At 50.5% G+C, this 16499-nt stretch overlaps 2 protein-coding genes across 3 annotated transcripts in view; both read right to left on the reverse strand.

Moving 5' to 3' along the window:
- Positions 1 to 16499, reverse strand: part of LOC128091932 (zinc finger protein 3-like) — a 168259-nt gene that overhangs the window by 150238 nt on the left and 1522 nt on the right. The window contains exons 2-4 of the mRNA XM_052705359.1: positions 16007 to 16088; positions 15689 to 15815; positions 14994 to 15104 (exon numbers count right to left, since the gene is read on the reverse strand). Coding sequence (XP_052561319.1) covers positions 14994 to 15104; positions 15689 to 15815; positions 16007 to 16088 — 320 coding nt within the window. The remainder of the gene's footprint in view (positions 1 to 14993; positions 15105 to 15688; positions 15816 to 16006; positions 16089 to 16499) is intronic.
- LOC128091935 (zinc finger protein 383-like) overlaps positions 1 to 16499 on the reverse strand; it is a 240547-nt gene that overhangs the window by 51668 nt on the left and 172380 nt on the right. The window contains exon 6 of one of the 2 annotated variants that reach the window (XM_052705362.1): positions 14149 to 14504. The exons of the other annotated variant lie outside the window; for it this stretch is intronic. The gene's annotated coding sequence lies outside the window, so the exon portion shown is untranslated. The remainder of the gene's footprint in view (positions 1 to 14148; positions 14505 to 16499) is intronic. 2 annotated transcript variants of the gene reach the window in all.

The raw sequence follows: 16499 nt of genomic DNA on the forward strand, positions 1-16499 counted from the left end.
AACACTTGGCAGAATCTGGTGAACCAAGTCCCAAACTAGACTAAGGTGGGCCTCTTTGTTAGCTTGCTTATTGGTTTTCCTTTCTTCGTTTGTTGTTGTTGTTGTTGTTCTCAACAGCAGAATCATAAGAGGATCTGTAGACCCTGTCAGCCATAGGGATACCGGCTGTTTTATTACAAAACCAAGGCTTTCTGGAAAGTTTTGATGTGAGCAGAGGAAATATGGTTATGGTTATGCGAACAGCTGGGTTATCAGCAGAAAAGAAAGAGATGAGGCTGTGATCACAGCAAAGATCAGAGGAACATCCCCTGCAGAAAGATGTGTAGAGTTTAAACACTGCCAAGTGAAGCTAAGAATCCACTTTTGGCCCACATAAAATGTAATAGAACAGGAAGCAGTCTTTCCTGACACAAACGTCCGGTAACCCCAAGGGCGGTTCCTTCTGGGTGGCCTTAAAGTCTGTAGATCTACAGCAGCGAACAGCAGAGCTGGCCCTCGTACAGCAGAGAGCTTAACCATGCTCATGCCTTGCAGAGAAGACCGAATTGAGAAAGCAGGATAGGAAGTTGTTAGCAATAGCACTCACTTGCTCAGTGAGTAGAAACGTGACATCAGTGCCACGGGCAGCGCTCAGTGAGGAAGTGACCCAGCTGCAGGGAGATGCTGCCCTCGAGAGCAGGCAGCCAGAGATTGCCTCTTGCTGGGAGCTGCTCACAGGTGAGAGGAGTTAAAGGAACGGCAGGGCAGCAACGTGGGGATGTGTGACCACAAGGATGTGCGAATGTCCCCAGCAAAGAAAGCAAAGAGACCCAGCAGAGAGCGACGCTTCATTAGCATAACAAAACACAGCCCCACTCCCTCCCTCCCCCCCTCCTTCCCCCGGGTGCAGATGTGCCATGAGAACGAGTTGTGAAACTGCCCAAGGCCCGGCAGCCGGCTCGGGTCGTGCTCGCTGTGGGAATTGCTGCCTGCACCTGAGGCTGTGCCGAAGCGGCCAGAGCCTGGCTGGAAGCCGTCTGGGCAGCACGGCCGTGGCAGGAGGAGCAGCGAGGCCGTGCTGCGGCCAGCTCCGGGCTGAGGGCACTCGGCATCCTCTGCTCTCCGTGACTCCCAGGAGCCCGGTTGCCCTCAGAGAAGCGGGAGCAGCCTGCTCCGCACCCAAGGTAGGAGCCGTTCGCTGATGCTGTGATTACCTTCAGATATTCACTCTAACAAAGCGCCTTGGAGAAGCTCAGGAAGCTCCAAACTAACCATGAGTCTGTTACAGAAGATCTGTGTCAGCAAGGTGTCTTGACATGAAGCCGAGTGGGATCTCTGTACAGGTGTATCATTGAGAGCCATCCCTGACTGTGGGGAGATCCTGTCGTGCAGCCCTTGCTGAGCACGAGAGCTCAAGGGACAGTTGGGCTGCTCCCTGTTTAGGGGTAAGATGACTGCCTCCTTGATAGGCATTGTCTTTAGGCACACAGTCCTTGTACCCTCAGCTGTTGAACCGGGTGTCAGTTCTTTGTGCCACCCAGTTGGAGTCAGCTTTGTGATTTGTAATCAGCTTCAGACAGACCACATCAGCAGACAGACCACTTCCAGGTTGTTACTTCTGCATTTATTGCCTCTGTATTCCATTCCCATGAACATTCTTGAAGCCTTGGGCATTTAGGTGTTTGGAAAATATTAAAGGAAACATTCTAATTGCCCACTGTTATTATGGCCCTAATCTTGTTTTCATCATGGTGATGGATGTACTGCAAAGTTGCTGGTTAAGCGGCTGTGCCAGATTCTGGAAACACTCTTATCTCCATATTTCTTCCATTGAAACTCCACCTCGAGCCCCCAAACCCATGGTGATCTCCCTGCTTGAAGGAGGGGAAGAGCCCTGGATCCCAGATGTGCGTAGCCCTGAGGCCGTGCCAGGAGACCTCAGCGCAGGTGAGGTGGTGGAGGGAAGGTGGAGGTTGGGTCTGGAAGAGCCATCTCTGTCTGTGTTTTATTTTGGGCACTGTGTGCTATTTCTGGATTTCCCGTCATCCAGCAGGAACTGGGATTGCAGATGTACTGGAGGACCTGGAGGAAAGTGGTGTGGCTGAAAGGCGGTGGGGTGGTGTCTGTGTGGAAGAAATCAGAAGGGATGTCCAAGGAGGCCTGGAGCAAGGTCAGGGTGAGCAGCTCATGGAGCCACTGGGAAAGGGTCTGGGAAAGTTAGGATGCAGCCCACAGGACTTCAGCATAGGTCAAAAGGAGCCTGAAGAACCCAGGTGTGCCAGAAGGAAATGCAGAATCCCTGCACTGAATGTGGAAATGGCTTTGAAAAAGATTCCAGCATTGTTAACCACCAGTGCATACTTTCATCCTATGCAAGTGTTCTTATTGTTGGAAGAGCTTCAAAAAGAAATCCCAACTCACATACCACCAACGCATCCACACAGGAGAGAGACCCTACAAGTGCTCTGAGTGTGAGAAGAGCTTCAAAAGCAGTTCTGAATTGAAGCTAATAAATAAAATATGAGAGAGTCCGAAAGGTGGGTAGGCCTCACCACAACACTGAGGTGAGATGCGCAGTCCAGTTGAGCAGCAGGGAGATGGGAGGAGAGCCGACGAAGAGCAGATGAGAAAGAGCCCATCAGGTGACCTTGCCAGGAGCTCTATCTCCTCTTCGTGACCGCAAAGTCCCCTGGAGAATGTAGTTCTTTTCTTCTGGGCAGGTACCCAGAACTTGAGCATTAGCAGTTAAACTCCCAGTGCCCAACGTGATGTTATGATGTGGAATACAAAAAAACAAAAATCACAAAACCATGATAGCTCCAAACATGGGAAGAGCTTCAACCAGAGCTCCAGCCTGCTGATCAACTGTGGCTTTGTGTGGTGATGAACCTTACAAATCCCTCAAGTAGAGAAAGAGCTCAGCTGCCAAACTAAATCCTCTTTCTGTTTCTTTGCATGAGAATTATGCTGTCCTTCAGCTGCAGTTTCTGTGTTGAGTGGCCATGCAAAGGAGAATCCAGAGTGGGATGTGTCACAGTCACTGGAAACCCTCTGCCAGGTGGCCCGTTTCTGCCATGCCTGTGTGCAAGGAGAGTCACCTCTTACCTCCCCTGCAGAAACTCCTGTGCTGTGAGGCAGCAGGCAGAGGATCCAAAGGAAACATCAACTGGGACATTATGTCAGCAGGAAGAAATTCTATCTGCAGGCAGTGTGGGAAGAGCTTCATCTGGAGCTCAACCCTCAGTAGATGCCAGAGAACCAACCCAAGAGGAGAGTCCCAGTGAGTGCCGTGACTGCAGGAAGAGGTCTGTCCACAGCTGGGAGCTGATCACACACCAGTGGATCCACATGAGGAACCCTACAGATGTGCAGCCTGCAAGAAGAGCTTTGGCCACAGCTCAAACCTGCTGAGGTACCAGAGTATCTGCACTTGGGTGGAGTCCAATCTGTGCCTGCACCTGTGTGAGACCAAGGATGAGGGAGAGCCAGATGCTTCTCCCCACACAGGATGAGTTTGTAAAGGAGATGGCACAACTGGCACCCTCTGTAGAAGGGACTTAACCCAGGAGCTTCAGATGGCCTTTCCTTGCTACCCAAAGCAGTTCTCTCACCACACTCGCTTTCCTCTTCTTCTCTGCCAGCAGCTTTCTGATGCTGTTTCCTAAGGAGAAGCGGCTGTGCAGGGATGTTCTGTGTGCCTGTGTGCATGTGTTGCTCTCAGTAATTTGTGAGTGCACTGATTAACCTGAGAGAAGGGTCAGGAGAGCAGTAACGTGGCTCTTGGAGGTTTTCTGAGAATCATCTGTAGAGGAAAGGGAAGGGGGTCAATAACTCAGCTGAGTTTTACTGAAGCTTTCTTCATTGTAGTCTTGTATTTTGTTCTCAAAATAAATGTCAGCACGTGCAATGAGGAGAGGGAAAGGTGCAATCAGGATTTGGTTTTGGTGCATCCTCCAGCCCACTGATTGCTTCTGAGAAGGCATTTCTTTCACACAACCCTATCATCCTTCCTAGTTCTGCTGCACACTGGTTCTACTGCTCTTGTGGAATGCTTTGATCAGCTGGTCAGAGCAGCTGTGTGACACCAAGCCTTGTTTGCTTCCAATAAAACCACAAAAAGCTGAGCTTGTTCTTCCTAAATGCACCATGTTCAGTTCTGCCAGGGCTTTGGCTTTCCTGATCACACGTCTGCAACTTGAGCCATATTCCGAACCGTAGAACCCTAGAATGGCCCGGGTGGAAGGGACTTCAAGAATCATAGAACCATAGAATGGCTTCTGTTGGAAGGAACCTCAAGGATCGTGAAGCTGCTTGATGTGGCAATCAGGGCCACCAACCTCCCCATTTAATAGCAGCCCATGCTACTCAGGGCCCCATCCAATCTGGCCTTGAACACATCCACAACCTCTCTGGGCAACTGTTCCAGCACCTCACCACTCTCTCTGTAAAGAACTTCCCCCTGACATCCAACCTAAATCTTCCCTCCCTCAACTTAAAACCATTTCCCCTTGTCCTGCTGTCATAAACCCTTTCCAAGAGTTGATTCCCCTCCTGTTCGTAGGCTCCCTTTAGGTCCTGGAAGGATGCAATGAGGTCACCCCTCAGCCTTCTTTTCTCCAGGCTGGTCAAGGTAAACACGTCTCAGCTTTTCCTTCATCCACAATCCCAGTCACCTCATAGAATCATAGAATCACTCAGGTTAGAAAAGACTCTCAAGATCATTGAGTCCAACTGCAACCCAACCATCCTATCTTAACACTAACAACCTTCCGCTAAATCATGTCCCCAAGCACCACATCCCAAATCTTACTGGATTCCACTGATGGATTTTCACCACAAATGACAGCACGTTTTTCCAAACCTAATCAGATAAAAAGAAAATTCCAGACTTCCTTCTCAAAACTTCAAGTCCTTGGGAAGGGTGATACGTGTTTCAGGTGGTAGTGAGGCCAAGTTTTGGGCCCCTCACTGCAAGAAAGACATCGAGGCCCTGGAACGTGTTCAAAGGAGGGCAACAAAGCTGGTGAGGGGTCTGGAACACAGGCCATATGAGGAGAGGCTGAAGGAGCTGGGAACGTTCAGCCTAGAGAAGAGGAGGCTCAGGGGAGACCTCATTGCTCTCTATAACTTCCTGAAGGGAGGCTGTAGTGAGCTGGGGGTCGGCCTCTTCTCTCGTGTCATTAGTGATAGGACCAGGGGGAATGGCTTCAAGCTACGGCAGGGGAGATTCAGGCTGGACATGAGGAAGTATTACTTTTCCGAAAGGGTGGCCAGGCACTGGAATGGATGCCCAGGGAGGTGGTGGAGTCACCGAGCCTGGGGGTGTTCAAGGAAAGGCTGGATGTTGTGTTGAGGGACATGGTTTAGTGGGAGCTATTGGGAATAGGTGAACGGTTGGACTGGATGAGCCTTTAGGTCTTTTCCAACCTTGGTAATTCTATGATTCTATTCTATGATTCTATAGTCATATTATATATAGATATATAGATATATTACATATATAAGTATAGTGTATGCTGAGACAAATGACTCATATGGCAAATGCTAAGACGAACGAATCAGCATTGAGAGAATGCATTATATAGAACTCATGTTTAAGACATTAGGGTAGGATTATTTGGCGAATTGCAATGTAACGGGGCAAAAGGCTTAACTGAGAGGACAATGGCATGTATAGGCGCAATGCAGGGATTTTGGGCTGTACGTGGTTAGGGTCCTCTCAAGTTGTAGTAGGTTTGCTTGAGCTTAGGGAGGGGGAGATGTAGTTAACAAAATACGCAAGTTAGAGATGTAGTCAACAAAATACGCAAGTTAGAGATGTAGTCAATGAAATACATAAAGCGGGGACTGTCAAGGTCACCAGGCGTAATAGGATCTGTGGGGGCTCCTTGCGTGGTTAACAGAATACGTAAAAGGGGGGCTGTGGAAGTCATCAGGTTCTGCGGGGGCTCCTTGTCTCATGAGAAACCATGATGAGACATGACAAGACAAGACGTGCCACACGTCTATTGGGCACAGATAACCGTAGCAAGGGTGATTGGTAGCACTGTGATATAGCGGAGAGCTATAAGAAGAGTGTGTTACTTGCAATAAGCTTCATCTTGCCGCTCATCATATTGGTGTGCTGAATAGCGTACAAATGGATCAGGCCTAGCACGGAACTGACTCGGTCGGGCACTGGGCCTGAGACTGTCGGGCCACTGCGGGCAGGGTGGACTGTAGCTTAAGTCGCCATGAGAAACAGCGACACCTGATATATGTTGGAAATATAATATAGCACAGAGGAAGCAGTCCAGGAGGTTTCTAGACTGTGTGGAAGATTGCTGCCTTATACAACTGGTAGGAGAGCCTACCAGGGGCGGTGCCCTGCTAGACTTGGTGTTCTCTAACAGAGAAGGACTGGTGGCTGAAGTGAAGGTTGGGGACGGTCTTGGGCAGAGCGACCACAGAATTGTAGAATTCTCCATTCTTGGGGATGTCAAAAGAGTGGCCAGCAGAACTGCCTTCTTGAACTTCCAGAGGGCGGACTTTGACCTGTTCAGGGAGCTTGTAGCACGGGTCCCTTGGGAGTTGCTTCTCAAGGGACAAGGGGCCCAGGAAGCCTGGACGCTCCTCTAGACTGAAATCTTAAAGGCACAAGAACAGGCTGTGCTGAGTGCCGTAAGGCAAGCCGTAGGGGAAGACGAGCAGTGTGGATGAGCCGGGAATTACTGTTGAGACTCAGGGAGAAAAAGAGAGTCTACGCCCTCTGGAAGAAGGGACAGGCTGCTTGGGGAGATAACAAAGAAGTAGCTAAGGTATGCAGGGAAGAAGTTAGGAAGGCGAAAGCCCAACATGAGCTCAGGTTGGCCTCTGCAGTAAAAGACAATAAAAAATCCTTTTATAAATATATCAACGATAAAAGAAGAATCAAAGACAATTCTCATCCTATACTTGATGCAGCAGGGAATGTGGCCACTGAGGACAAGGAGAGGGCTGAGATCCTCAACGCCTTCTTTACATCTGCAGTTAACAGCCAGATCAGTCATCCTCTGGGCTTTTTATGCCCCGATCTGGAAGTCTGGGACACTGCTCAGAATATGCCCCTAGCAATTCCAGTGGAGACAGTCAGAGAGCTCCTCCTTTGTCTGGACGGTCACAAGTCCATGGGACCGGATGGGCTGCACCCTCGGGTGCTGAGGGAGCTGGCGGGGGTGATTGCTGAGCCCCTCTCAGCCATCTATCAATGCTCCTGGTTAACTGGTGAGGGCCCAGAGGATCGGAGGCTTGCTGAAGTGACTCCCATCTTCAAGAAGGGTCGTAAGGAGGATCTGGAGAACTAAAGGCCTGTGAGCCTGACCTTGGTACCAGGGAAGGTTATGGAGCAAATCATCTTGGATGAGATTACACGGCATGTGCGCAGTGTCCAGGGGATCAGGCCCAGCCAGCACGGGTTCGTGAAAGGCAGGTCATGCTTGACCAGCCTCATCTCCTTCTATGACTGGGTGAGAAGTGTGGTAGATGAGGGAAGGGCTGTTGATGTAATCTTCCTAGACTTCAGCAAAGCCTTTGACACGGTCCCCCACAGGCTTCTTTTGGGAAAACTGTCTGCCCGTGGTCTGAACAGATATACACTTCTTTGGGTAAGGAACTGGCTACAAGGCCATGCCCAGCAGGTCCTGGTGACTGGAGTGAAGTCCAACTGGTGACCCGTTTCAAGTGGTGTCCCCAAGGGGTTGGTACTGGGGTCCATCTTGTTTAATATCTTTATTGATGGCCTTGATGAAGGCACTGAGTGTGCCCTCAGTAAGTTTGCAGATGACACCAAGGTGGGAGGTGTCAATATGCCTGAGAGTAGGGAGCCCTTCAGAGGGATTTAGACAGGCTGGACCGCTGGGCTGAGGAGAATGGGATGAGGTTCAACAAGGCCAAGTGTCGGGTCCTGCACTTTGGGCACAACAACCCCATGCAGCGCTATAGGCTTGGGGATGAGTGGCTGGATGAGTGTGAAGAAGAGAAGGACCTGGGGGTGTTGGTTGATGCTCGGCTGAACATGAGCCGACAATGTGCCCAGGTGGCCTGCATTAGAAATAGTGTGGCCAGCAGGAGCAGGGAGGTGATCATCCCCCTCCACTCAGCACTGGTGAGGCCAAACCTCGAGTACTGTGTTCAGTTTTGGGCTCCTCACTACAGGAAAGATGTTGAGGTGCTGGAGCGTGTCCAGAGAAGGGCAACAAAACTGGTGAGGTTGTCTGGAGCACAAGTCTTATGAGGAGCGGCTGAGAGAGCTGGGATTGTTTAGTCTGGAGGAGGCTCAAGGGGGACCTCATTGCACTCTACAACTTCGTGAAGGGAGGTTGTGGTGAAGAGGGATTTGGCCTCTTCTCCCAGGCAATGAGCAGGACATGGGGCAATGGCCACAAGGTGTATCAGAGGAGGTTTAGGTTGGACATAAGGAAGAACTTTTTTCTCAGAGAGTGATCAGACACTGGAATGGCTGCCCAGAGAGGTCGTGGAGTCGCCGTCCCTGGCAGTGTTCGAGAGGCATCTGGATGACGTGCTGCGTGATATGGTTTAGTACTAGTGGTGGCAATGGTGATGAGGAGATGGTTGGACTGGATGATGTTATAGGTCGTTTCTAACCTTGGGATTCTATGATTCTGTGATTCAGGATATTTCTTTGGGGCATCTTCTCTGCATAAAACAACACTCGGTTAGAGAATGCCCATCCACCACCATGTACAGCTCCAACACACAGCCTACAGACAGCAGAGCAAAACGAACTTCAGGATTAAGAGACCTTGACAAAATCTGAATGTAGGTATGGAACTCTATCTTGGTATTCTGGGCAGATTCAAGATGGCAGCCAGGCACACCCAGTTGAGCATAGGGTCAAAAGTTCCATGTTTGGTCCTTCTTGATAAATCCCCTATGCAATGCCCTGACGATGCAGCGCAGCTGTGAGCCCCCAGCCCCACATAGCACCCCTAGCAGCAGAAAGCCTCTACACATCTCCCTGCAGCTCCCTGGCTCTGCTGGACAGCCCTTTACACTTCCATAGGGATGGAATCCAGATGATTCAGTTGCAGCATCTTATCCTCAGGTTGTAGTCCTGGGTCTTGGAGGGGTGTCAGCTCCCTCCCATGCCTCCCACACAGCCAGCCAGACCAGCACTGACCACACATTTGGCCACAAGCAACTGGCCTCCTTCTTCCCTCCTCTTCCACAGGGTTCTTTCTCCTCCATCTACATTAATTCCCATCTTTGTCTGGTGCAGTCACTATCCCCTTATCAGCTCTCACTGACTACATTTCCCTCTTGCATCCCCACAATGCTATCCCCATGCTGGCTGTGCCTCCCTCTCCCTGACAGAGCTGCCATCTGTGTCACAGGGGTTGCGCTGCACTCACTGACATCTCTGTGTCTGCTGTAATAAAAAATATCCTTAAATGTGACAACTCCTTTTTTGGACAGTGCTCCTGGAAAACTCTGTCTGCAACACTGAGACCTCCCTCATGAACAGCTCAAGTCTTGAAGACTTGAGGGAAATGCCTTGTTAGATCTTTTTGCACTGTAATGAGCCCCACAGCATATGTGGTTTCCATGAACTTCAGGCACTGAGAGAAGACTGCAGCAAACAAATGATGAAGGTGCAGTCAAAAAGCTGTCCAGAAATGTTGGAGAGTGTTGGAGTATTAATTGGTCCCTGTGGAGCCATTACCAACAAAGCCTCCCCACATCCATGTTAGAGCAGATAATTGGAGGTCGTGATTCCCGGCAGGCAAAGGCCCTGTGCAGGTGCTTTGAGACTGAGGCAAGCCCTTGGTTTGTCTGATGCAACAGAAGGGTAGGGCCATAGCTGCAGCCTCTGGGAAGGGTGGTCCTGTCCCTCCCTGATGGCCCAAGGCTCTCACATGGTCAGTGGGACACGGGTGTGGAGTGTTCTGTGAGTGAGAATGACAGACACCTACTGGCCTCCCTACAGGGCTGTAAGGAGGCAAGGAGGCCTCCATGGCACGAGGACAACGTGTGCTCTCCTGAGCCTCAAGAGCAGACACAGCTGCCACATCCTAAAGGACAAAGACCTTGGTTTTCTGTCGGGTCCCTTCAGCCTTGCCAATGCTGTTGGCCATCTCCACCAGAGGCTGTTCCATGCAGTCCTACACTTGCCTCCTTTTCCCTGCAGGCTGCAGACACTCACCTCGACTCCTGCACTGGCACTCACCCTGGCATTGCCTTACTCTGATGGTTCTGCAGTCTCACTAGTTGTTCCTTGTGACACAACAGCATGGACTGATCACAGAGTCCAGCTGGGTGTCTCAGGCAAAACAGCACTACCATTGTAGGGGAGGGCTGACCTGTCAGTTTGTGCAGAAAGAATCACTTCTAAGGTCTGTACACAGATCTCCAGCTCATCCTGTTCATTTCCCATGCTATGCACACTGGTCTACAGGCACTTTAGGGAAGCAGCAGGTGCAGTTACCCCTAGAGGGTCTCAGGAAGATTTTGGATGGGGTATTGGCAACATGACCTTCTCTGAGGAGTCCCTGCATGATCATATGGGAAAGCTCAGAGGTTTTTCCATGCAATTTCCAACAGTGACAACATCCCTCAGCCCTTCTCTGCCACACTGAATTCCCCTCCCTTGCCTCTTTGGACCTAGTTTAAAGACTTAGCAATCATTCCAGAGAGCTTGCTCCCCAGCATACTTATGCCCCGCTTGCTCAGTCGGGCTCCATCAGGAGCCTACATACCCAGTTTCTCAAAAGCCTTCACAAGATCAGAATATCCAAAGCCTTGATCACAACGCTGCCCCTTCAGCCAGGTAGCAAATGGGAGCCTCAGTGCTCGCCAGCCAGGAGTCCCAAATTACTAAGACTGTCCATCCTTTTTTGGTGGCACTGACATTGATGCAGTGCCCTGTCTGGCCCTCTGCCCTGCATTCTAAACGTTCTTCTAGTGACATGAGTTCTGACTGCACAGTTTTGCATTTCCTCACTCAAAGAATGTGAGACATTGTCACTGTAGATAACAGCAGCAGTAGGAAGTTTGAGAAGCAAAATGATTGCCCTCACACTGTATTTTGCCCACTGACTGATTTTTAGTCCCCTAAGTAAGCCAGAGAGTACTTCTGCTCCTGTGAGCAGAACTGTAAGCTCCATTCCATCCAGCCCACCAGTACCAGTATCACCAGCAACACCACAGCCATCCATCACACACAGCACACCCGTCACAGGACCGTTCCCACCACCTCTCACTCATGCTGATGATGCTGCAGCACACAGGGCCTCCGACTTTGGAGGCCAATGCGAAAAACCAGTAACACCTAACAGCCTTGCACATGGGCACCTGGGGGGCTGGTTGTTCCCTTGGGAGCTCTGTCTGTGCCTGTGTTGATTCCATGAGTGCAGAGGTGACCTATGACACAGAGGGCAGAACTTTCTGTGGGGTGGATGAAACTATTGGTAGAATTCATCAAGACAAAGCCTCCCTAGTGAACATCCACCCTGAGAATGGAAGTCCCCCTCCTCCATGCCCACCATTCCACCACCACAGGGAAAACAAACAGCTGTGGCACCTGAAGTGCTCCTGTTCCTCTAGACGGATCACTGCAGTCACACCTCTGCAGGGACTCACGTCTGCAACGCAAGGACTTTCCCCAGAGCAGAGGGAAAGCAGGGAAGCAGGAGGAGAGGAAATAATGGAAACTTACCTTAACTAAATGGAAATAAATGTGACATGTGACACAATATTAGGCGGAATCTGCAGTTAAGAAAATGTTTCAGGGAGTGAAAGTGGAAAATCGTTTTTATTTTCATTTCTGGGAAAACCTGCACTATATTTCTCAGAATAGAAATGTAAGATGAAAACAAAAAATAGTGAAAATGCTGTTTGGGGAAATGTAAAAGGAAAGAGGAGACACATGACTGATACCATACAACAGCAATTATTGGATGCAGTTGAAAAGTAAATCACCCTAACTTTTGGCTGAGCCGTTGTCTCCTGTTCCTGGGGATCCCATTGCCTTGAAGCTGCCTGTTCCCTCCCCACACATTTTCCCTTGGAGCTGTGCGTTGGTCCGTCCTCTGTGGCCCTGCTGTACCTCTCTTGCACCAGACCAGGCCCTGCTTCCTGGGATGGAGGAAGCAGCACACCTCGGTGCAGCAATCATCATCTCCTTGCAGCTTGCTGGGGGGTCAGGAAGCCTTCAGAGAACCTCACCTGAAGACATGGGCAAGCTCCTGCTGGCTTCACTAGCTCACCAAAATCAACTCCACATCCTGCCAACTGCATTCCAAGCACAGCAGCTTTACCAGAGCACAGCAAATGTGAAGGATCTGCTGCAGGAGATCTCAGACGTACCTTGCTGTCACAGAGTTGACCAGATCAATCTATGTCCGTGACAGGGGCGACAGGCCTCTGCCCTCCCCCCCCCCCCACCCCAGTCCCACAAAAATGGGAAGGAAGGAAGGGAGGAAAAAAAACAGCGGCAACAATCTATAGAGGAAAACTTATTTTACTATAATATCGGAATACAAAATAACACAATATATACAATTTAGTTGAAATTCAGATTAATAAATCAGACAAGATAAGAGAGAGAGTTCCCGGGACCGATTCAAACCTGAAAAGCTTGGAACGGCGAGGAAAGATCCTCCAGCACCCACTGCAAGGCAGCAAGAGAGTGCCCCCCCCCCCCCCCCCTCCCAGAAGGGCCAGCTCCCATGACTTCTGTAATGTACAGGGATAGGTACTTGGAATTGGGGCAGTGACACTTTAATGCCCCGTACATTACATAATGTTTTGATGTGGAATACTGAAATCCAAAAACAAAAAACAAAAACAAAAAACATAGAACCATGACACTTGCCAAGGTCAAATCAAAAACCTTCAAGCTCAAAAGGGATCACTTGCAAGGCAAGCATGCACAGGAGAGCACTCTGATATCTCTGTGCTGTGGGGATGAGCTGCTTGTGCACCATGTGGGTTTGTACTGCCTTCTGCTCCCACCACCTCCAGAAACTTGGAGAACAAGCTCAGCTTTTTGTAGTTTTATTGGAGGCAAACTAGGTTTGGTGTCACACAGCTGCTCTGTGCAACACAGTTAGGAAGGATGATAGGGTCATGTGAAAGAAATGTCTTCTCCAGAAGCAATCAGTGGGCTGGAGGATGCACCAAAACCAAATCCTGATTGCACCTTTCCCTCTCCTCATTGCACATGCTGACATTTATTTTAAGAACAAAATACAAGACTGCAGTGAAGAAAGCTTCAGTAAAACTCAGCTGAGTTATTGACCCCCTTCCCTTTCCTCTACAGATGATTCTCAGAAAACCTCCAAGAGCCACGTTACTGCTCTCCTGACCCTTCTCTCATATTCATCAGAGCACTCACAAATTACTGAGAGCAACACATGCACACAGACACACAGAACATCCCTACACAGATGCTTCTCCTTAGGAAACGGTATCAAAATGCTGCTGTCAGGAAGAGCAGAAAAAACTGGGCATGCTTTACCCAACTGCTTTGGGTAGCAAGAGAGACCATCTTAAGCTCCTGGGTTAAGTCCCTTCTGCAGAGGGTGCCAGTGATGCCATCTCCTTTGCAAAATCGTCCTGTGTGGGGAGAAGCATCCGAGTCTCCCTCATCCTTGGGCTTAACAGCATCCTCATTGTCTCTCCACTGGGGGTTTTCTCATGAGAAAGGAGGTGCCAGCCCAGAGAGAAACTTCCTGCGCTAGGGACACTTGCAGGGCCACTTTATCACATGGACTGGACAATGTTTAGTAAGGATCGAGCTCTGGATGAAGCTCTTCCTGCAGTGCAGGCATTTCTATGGTCTCTGCACTGAGTGGATCCACTGGCAAAAGCTCTGCCCACACATGGGACATTTGTAGCACTTCTTCCACGAGTGCCATCTCCTGTGTGTGATGAGCTCTGCACTCTGCACAAAGCCCTTCTCACACTTGAGGCATTTCTAAGGCTTCCTGCCACGTGAACTCACTGGTGCAGGCTCTGGACAGACCTCTTCCTGCAGTCAAGGCATTCACTGGGACTCTCCTCTTGGGTTGGTTCTCTGGCGTCTACTGAGGGTTGAGCTCCAGATGAAGCTCTTCCCACACTGCCTTCAGACAGGATTTCTTCCTTCCTGGTGACGTATCAGCCCAGCTGAGGTTTCCTTTGGGTCCTCACCTGCTGCCCCACAGCACAGGAGTTTCTGCAGGGGAGGTAAGAGGTGACTCTCCTTGCACACAGGCACGGCAGAAACGGGCCACCTGGCAGAGGGTTTCCAGTGACACATCCCACTCTGGATTCTCCTTTGCATGGCCACTCAACACAGCAACTGCAGCTGGAGGAGAGCAATATGCATAATTCTTGTGTAAAGAAGGACGAAGTGGATTTAGTTTGGCCGCAGAGCTCTTCCTGTACTCAAGAGATTTGTAAGGTTCATCACCACACAAAGCCACAGGTGGTCATCATGCTGGGGCTCTGGCTGAAGTTCTTCCAATGCTCTGCAGGCTCTGTATCTTATGTGACTGTGCTGGTAGGTAATGAGTTGGAACTGCTTTTGAAGTTTCCCGTATCTTGATATGCTTCTACAGCCTGCACGTGCTGTGGATGTGCTTGTGGGTGTTGAGATTAGACCTTCTTTTGAAGCTCTTCTCACACATAGAACATTTATAGGGTCTCTCTCCAGTGTGGATGCGCTGGTGGCGTTTTAGTTCACAACTGCTTCTGAAGCTCTTCCCACACTCGGGACACTTATAGGGTCTCTCTCCCGTGTGAATGCACTGGTGCAGCTTCAAATCAGAACCTTGCTCCAGGCCTCCTTGCACATCCCTTCTGATTTCTTCCACACAGACACCACCCCACCGCCTTTCGGCCACACCACTTTCCTGCAGGTCCTCCAGCATATCTGCAATCCCAGTTCCTGCTGGATGACAGGAAATCCAGAAATAGCACACGGTGCCCAAAATAAAACACAGACAGAGATGGCTCTTCCACACCCAACCTCCTCCTTCCCTCCACCACCTCACCTGGGCTGAGGTCTCCTGGCACAGCCTCAGGGCTACGCACATCTGGGATCCAGGGCTCTTCCCCTCCTTCAAGCAGGGAGATCAGCACGGGTTTGGAGACTGGAAGTGGAGCTTCAGAGAGAGAAAGGGGGGAGATGAGAACAATTCCCTCATTCTGGTACAGTGCCTGTTCAACAGCTCCACTCTGTGTCCCCTACCCAGGGAGAAATCACAGTTTGGTTTCTGGGCCCACAGCTTCCTTCGGAGCAAAGAGTCCTTATACAACTCTGAAAACTCCAAAGGGATTTTTTCTTTAACATTAACTTGAGAACAGTTTGTTTATTTTCTGACCATATATCAATGACCAAGGCATCAAAATGTTTACGGCAATTGAATGCAAAATCCTACATCGTAAAGGAATAACCAGGTTATTCATCTGTTAGCTTGAGCCGTTGGCACCATTTAATGCAGCAACAGAAGGCCTGGTTTTCTCCCTCCTGGCTGATGCCTGCTTGCCAGCACTGACTCTGGGGCATTTATGAGTCTGCTGTGCATACTAATCCCTTCTGAAACTCATGCTTCTCAGTATTTCCTTTGTTGCTGTTGCTGTTATCAATATGTAACTGCATGGCAATTATTCTATGCCCAGCCTGCAGAGGCTCATTCTGCACAGCCAAAGGTGCCCTAACGAGGAGGAAAGGCAGCAAAGCCCTCACCCAGCGAGGCCACGCACTGGTACGTCTCCAGCATCACGTCCCGGTACAGCGCTCGCTGCGCAGGGTCCAGCAGCGCCCACTCCTCCCTGCTGAAAGACACGGCCACCTCCGCAAAGCTCACGGGCTCCTGCAAGCAAAGAGGCTCCTTGCTGGGAACAGCCAAGGCCCAGGGAAGCAGCTCACACAGGACACAAACTCCCGTCCCAGCCGCTTCTCTGGCCCCAGCACACACACGCTGGCTGAGGCCACCTTCCCTCTCCCCCTGCATTCACATCCTTCGCCCCTCGGCCTCTCCTGCCTGCTTCCCCCAGTCCCTACCTGAGATGCATGTGCTGTGGCCATCTGCTGCTCTCCTGCAGCTGAAATGATCCCAGCTGGAAGGCAGAAGTTACACCGGAGCCTGCAGGGACAAGAGAAATGGCAGGGGAGCTGTGAGGGAACGCAGCAGTCCCTGTCCCAGCCCAGCCCTCCACAGCCCATCTGCAGGGCACTGCCTGGGGGATGGCACAGCAGGCCTTGCACAGGAACACAAGCAGCAACAGCACTGGTAACGCTCTGCCTGAAGCTGATTACAAATCACAAAGCTGACTCCAACTGGGTGGCACAAAGAACTGACACCCGGTTCAACAGGTGAGGGTACATGGACTGTGTGCCTAAAGACAAAGCATAGCAAGGAGGCAGTCATCTTACCCCTAAACAGGGAGCAGCCCAAATGCCCCTTGAGCTCTCCTGCACAGCAATGGGCTGCACGACAGGATCTCCCCACAGTCAGGGATGGCTCTCAAGGTCACGCCTTTACAGAGATCCCACT

The sequence above is a fragment of the Tympanuchus pallidicinctus genome, unplaced genomic scaffold (assembly GCF_026119805.1).
Source record: "Tympanuchus pallidicinctus isolate F22 unplaced genomic scaffold, pur_lepc_1.0 scaffold56, whole genome shotgun sequence".
Taxonomy (NCBI): Eukaryota; Metazoa; Chordata; class Aves; order Galliformes; family Phasianidae; genus Tympanuchus; species Tympanuchus pallidicinctus.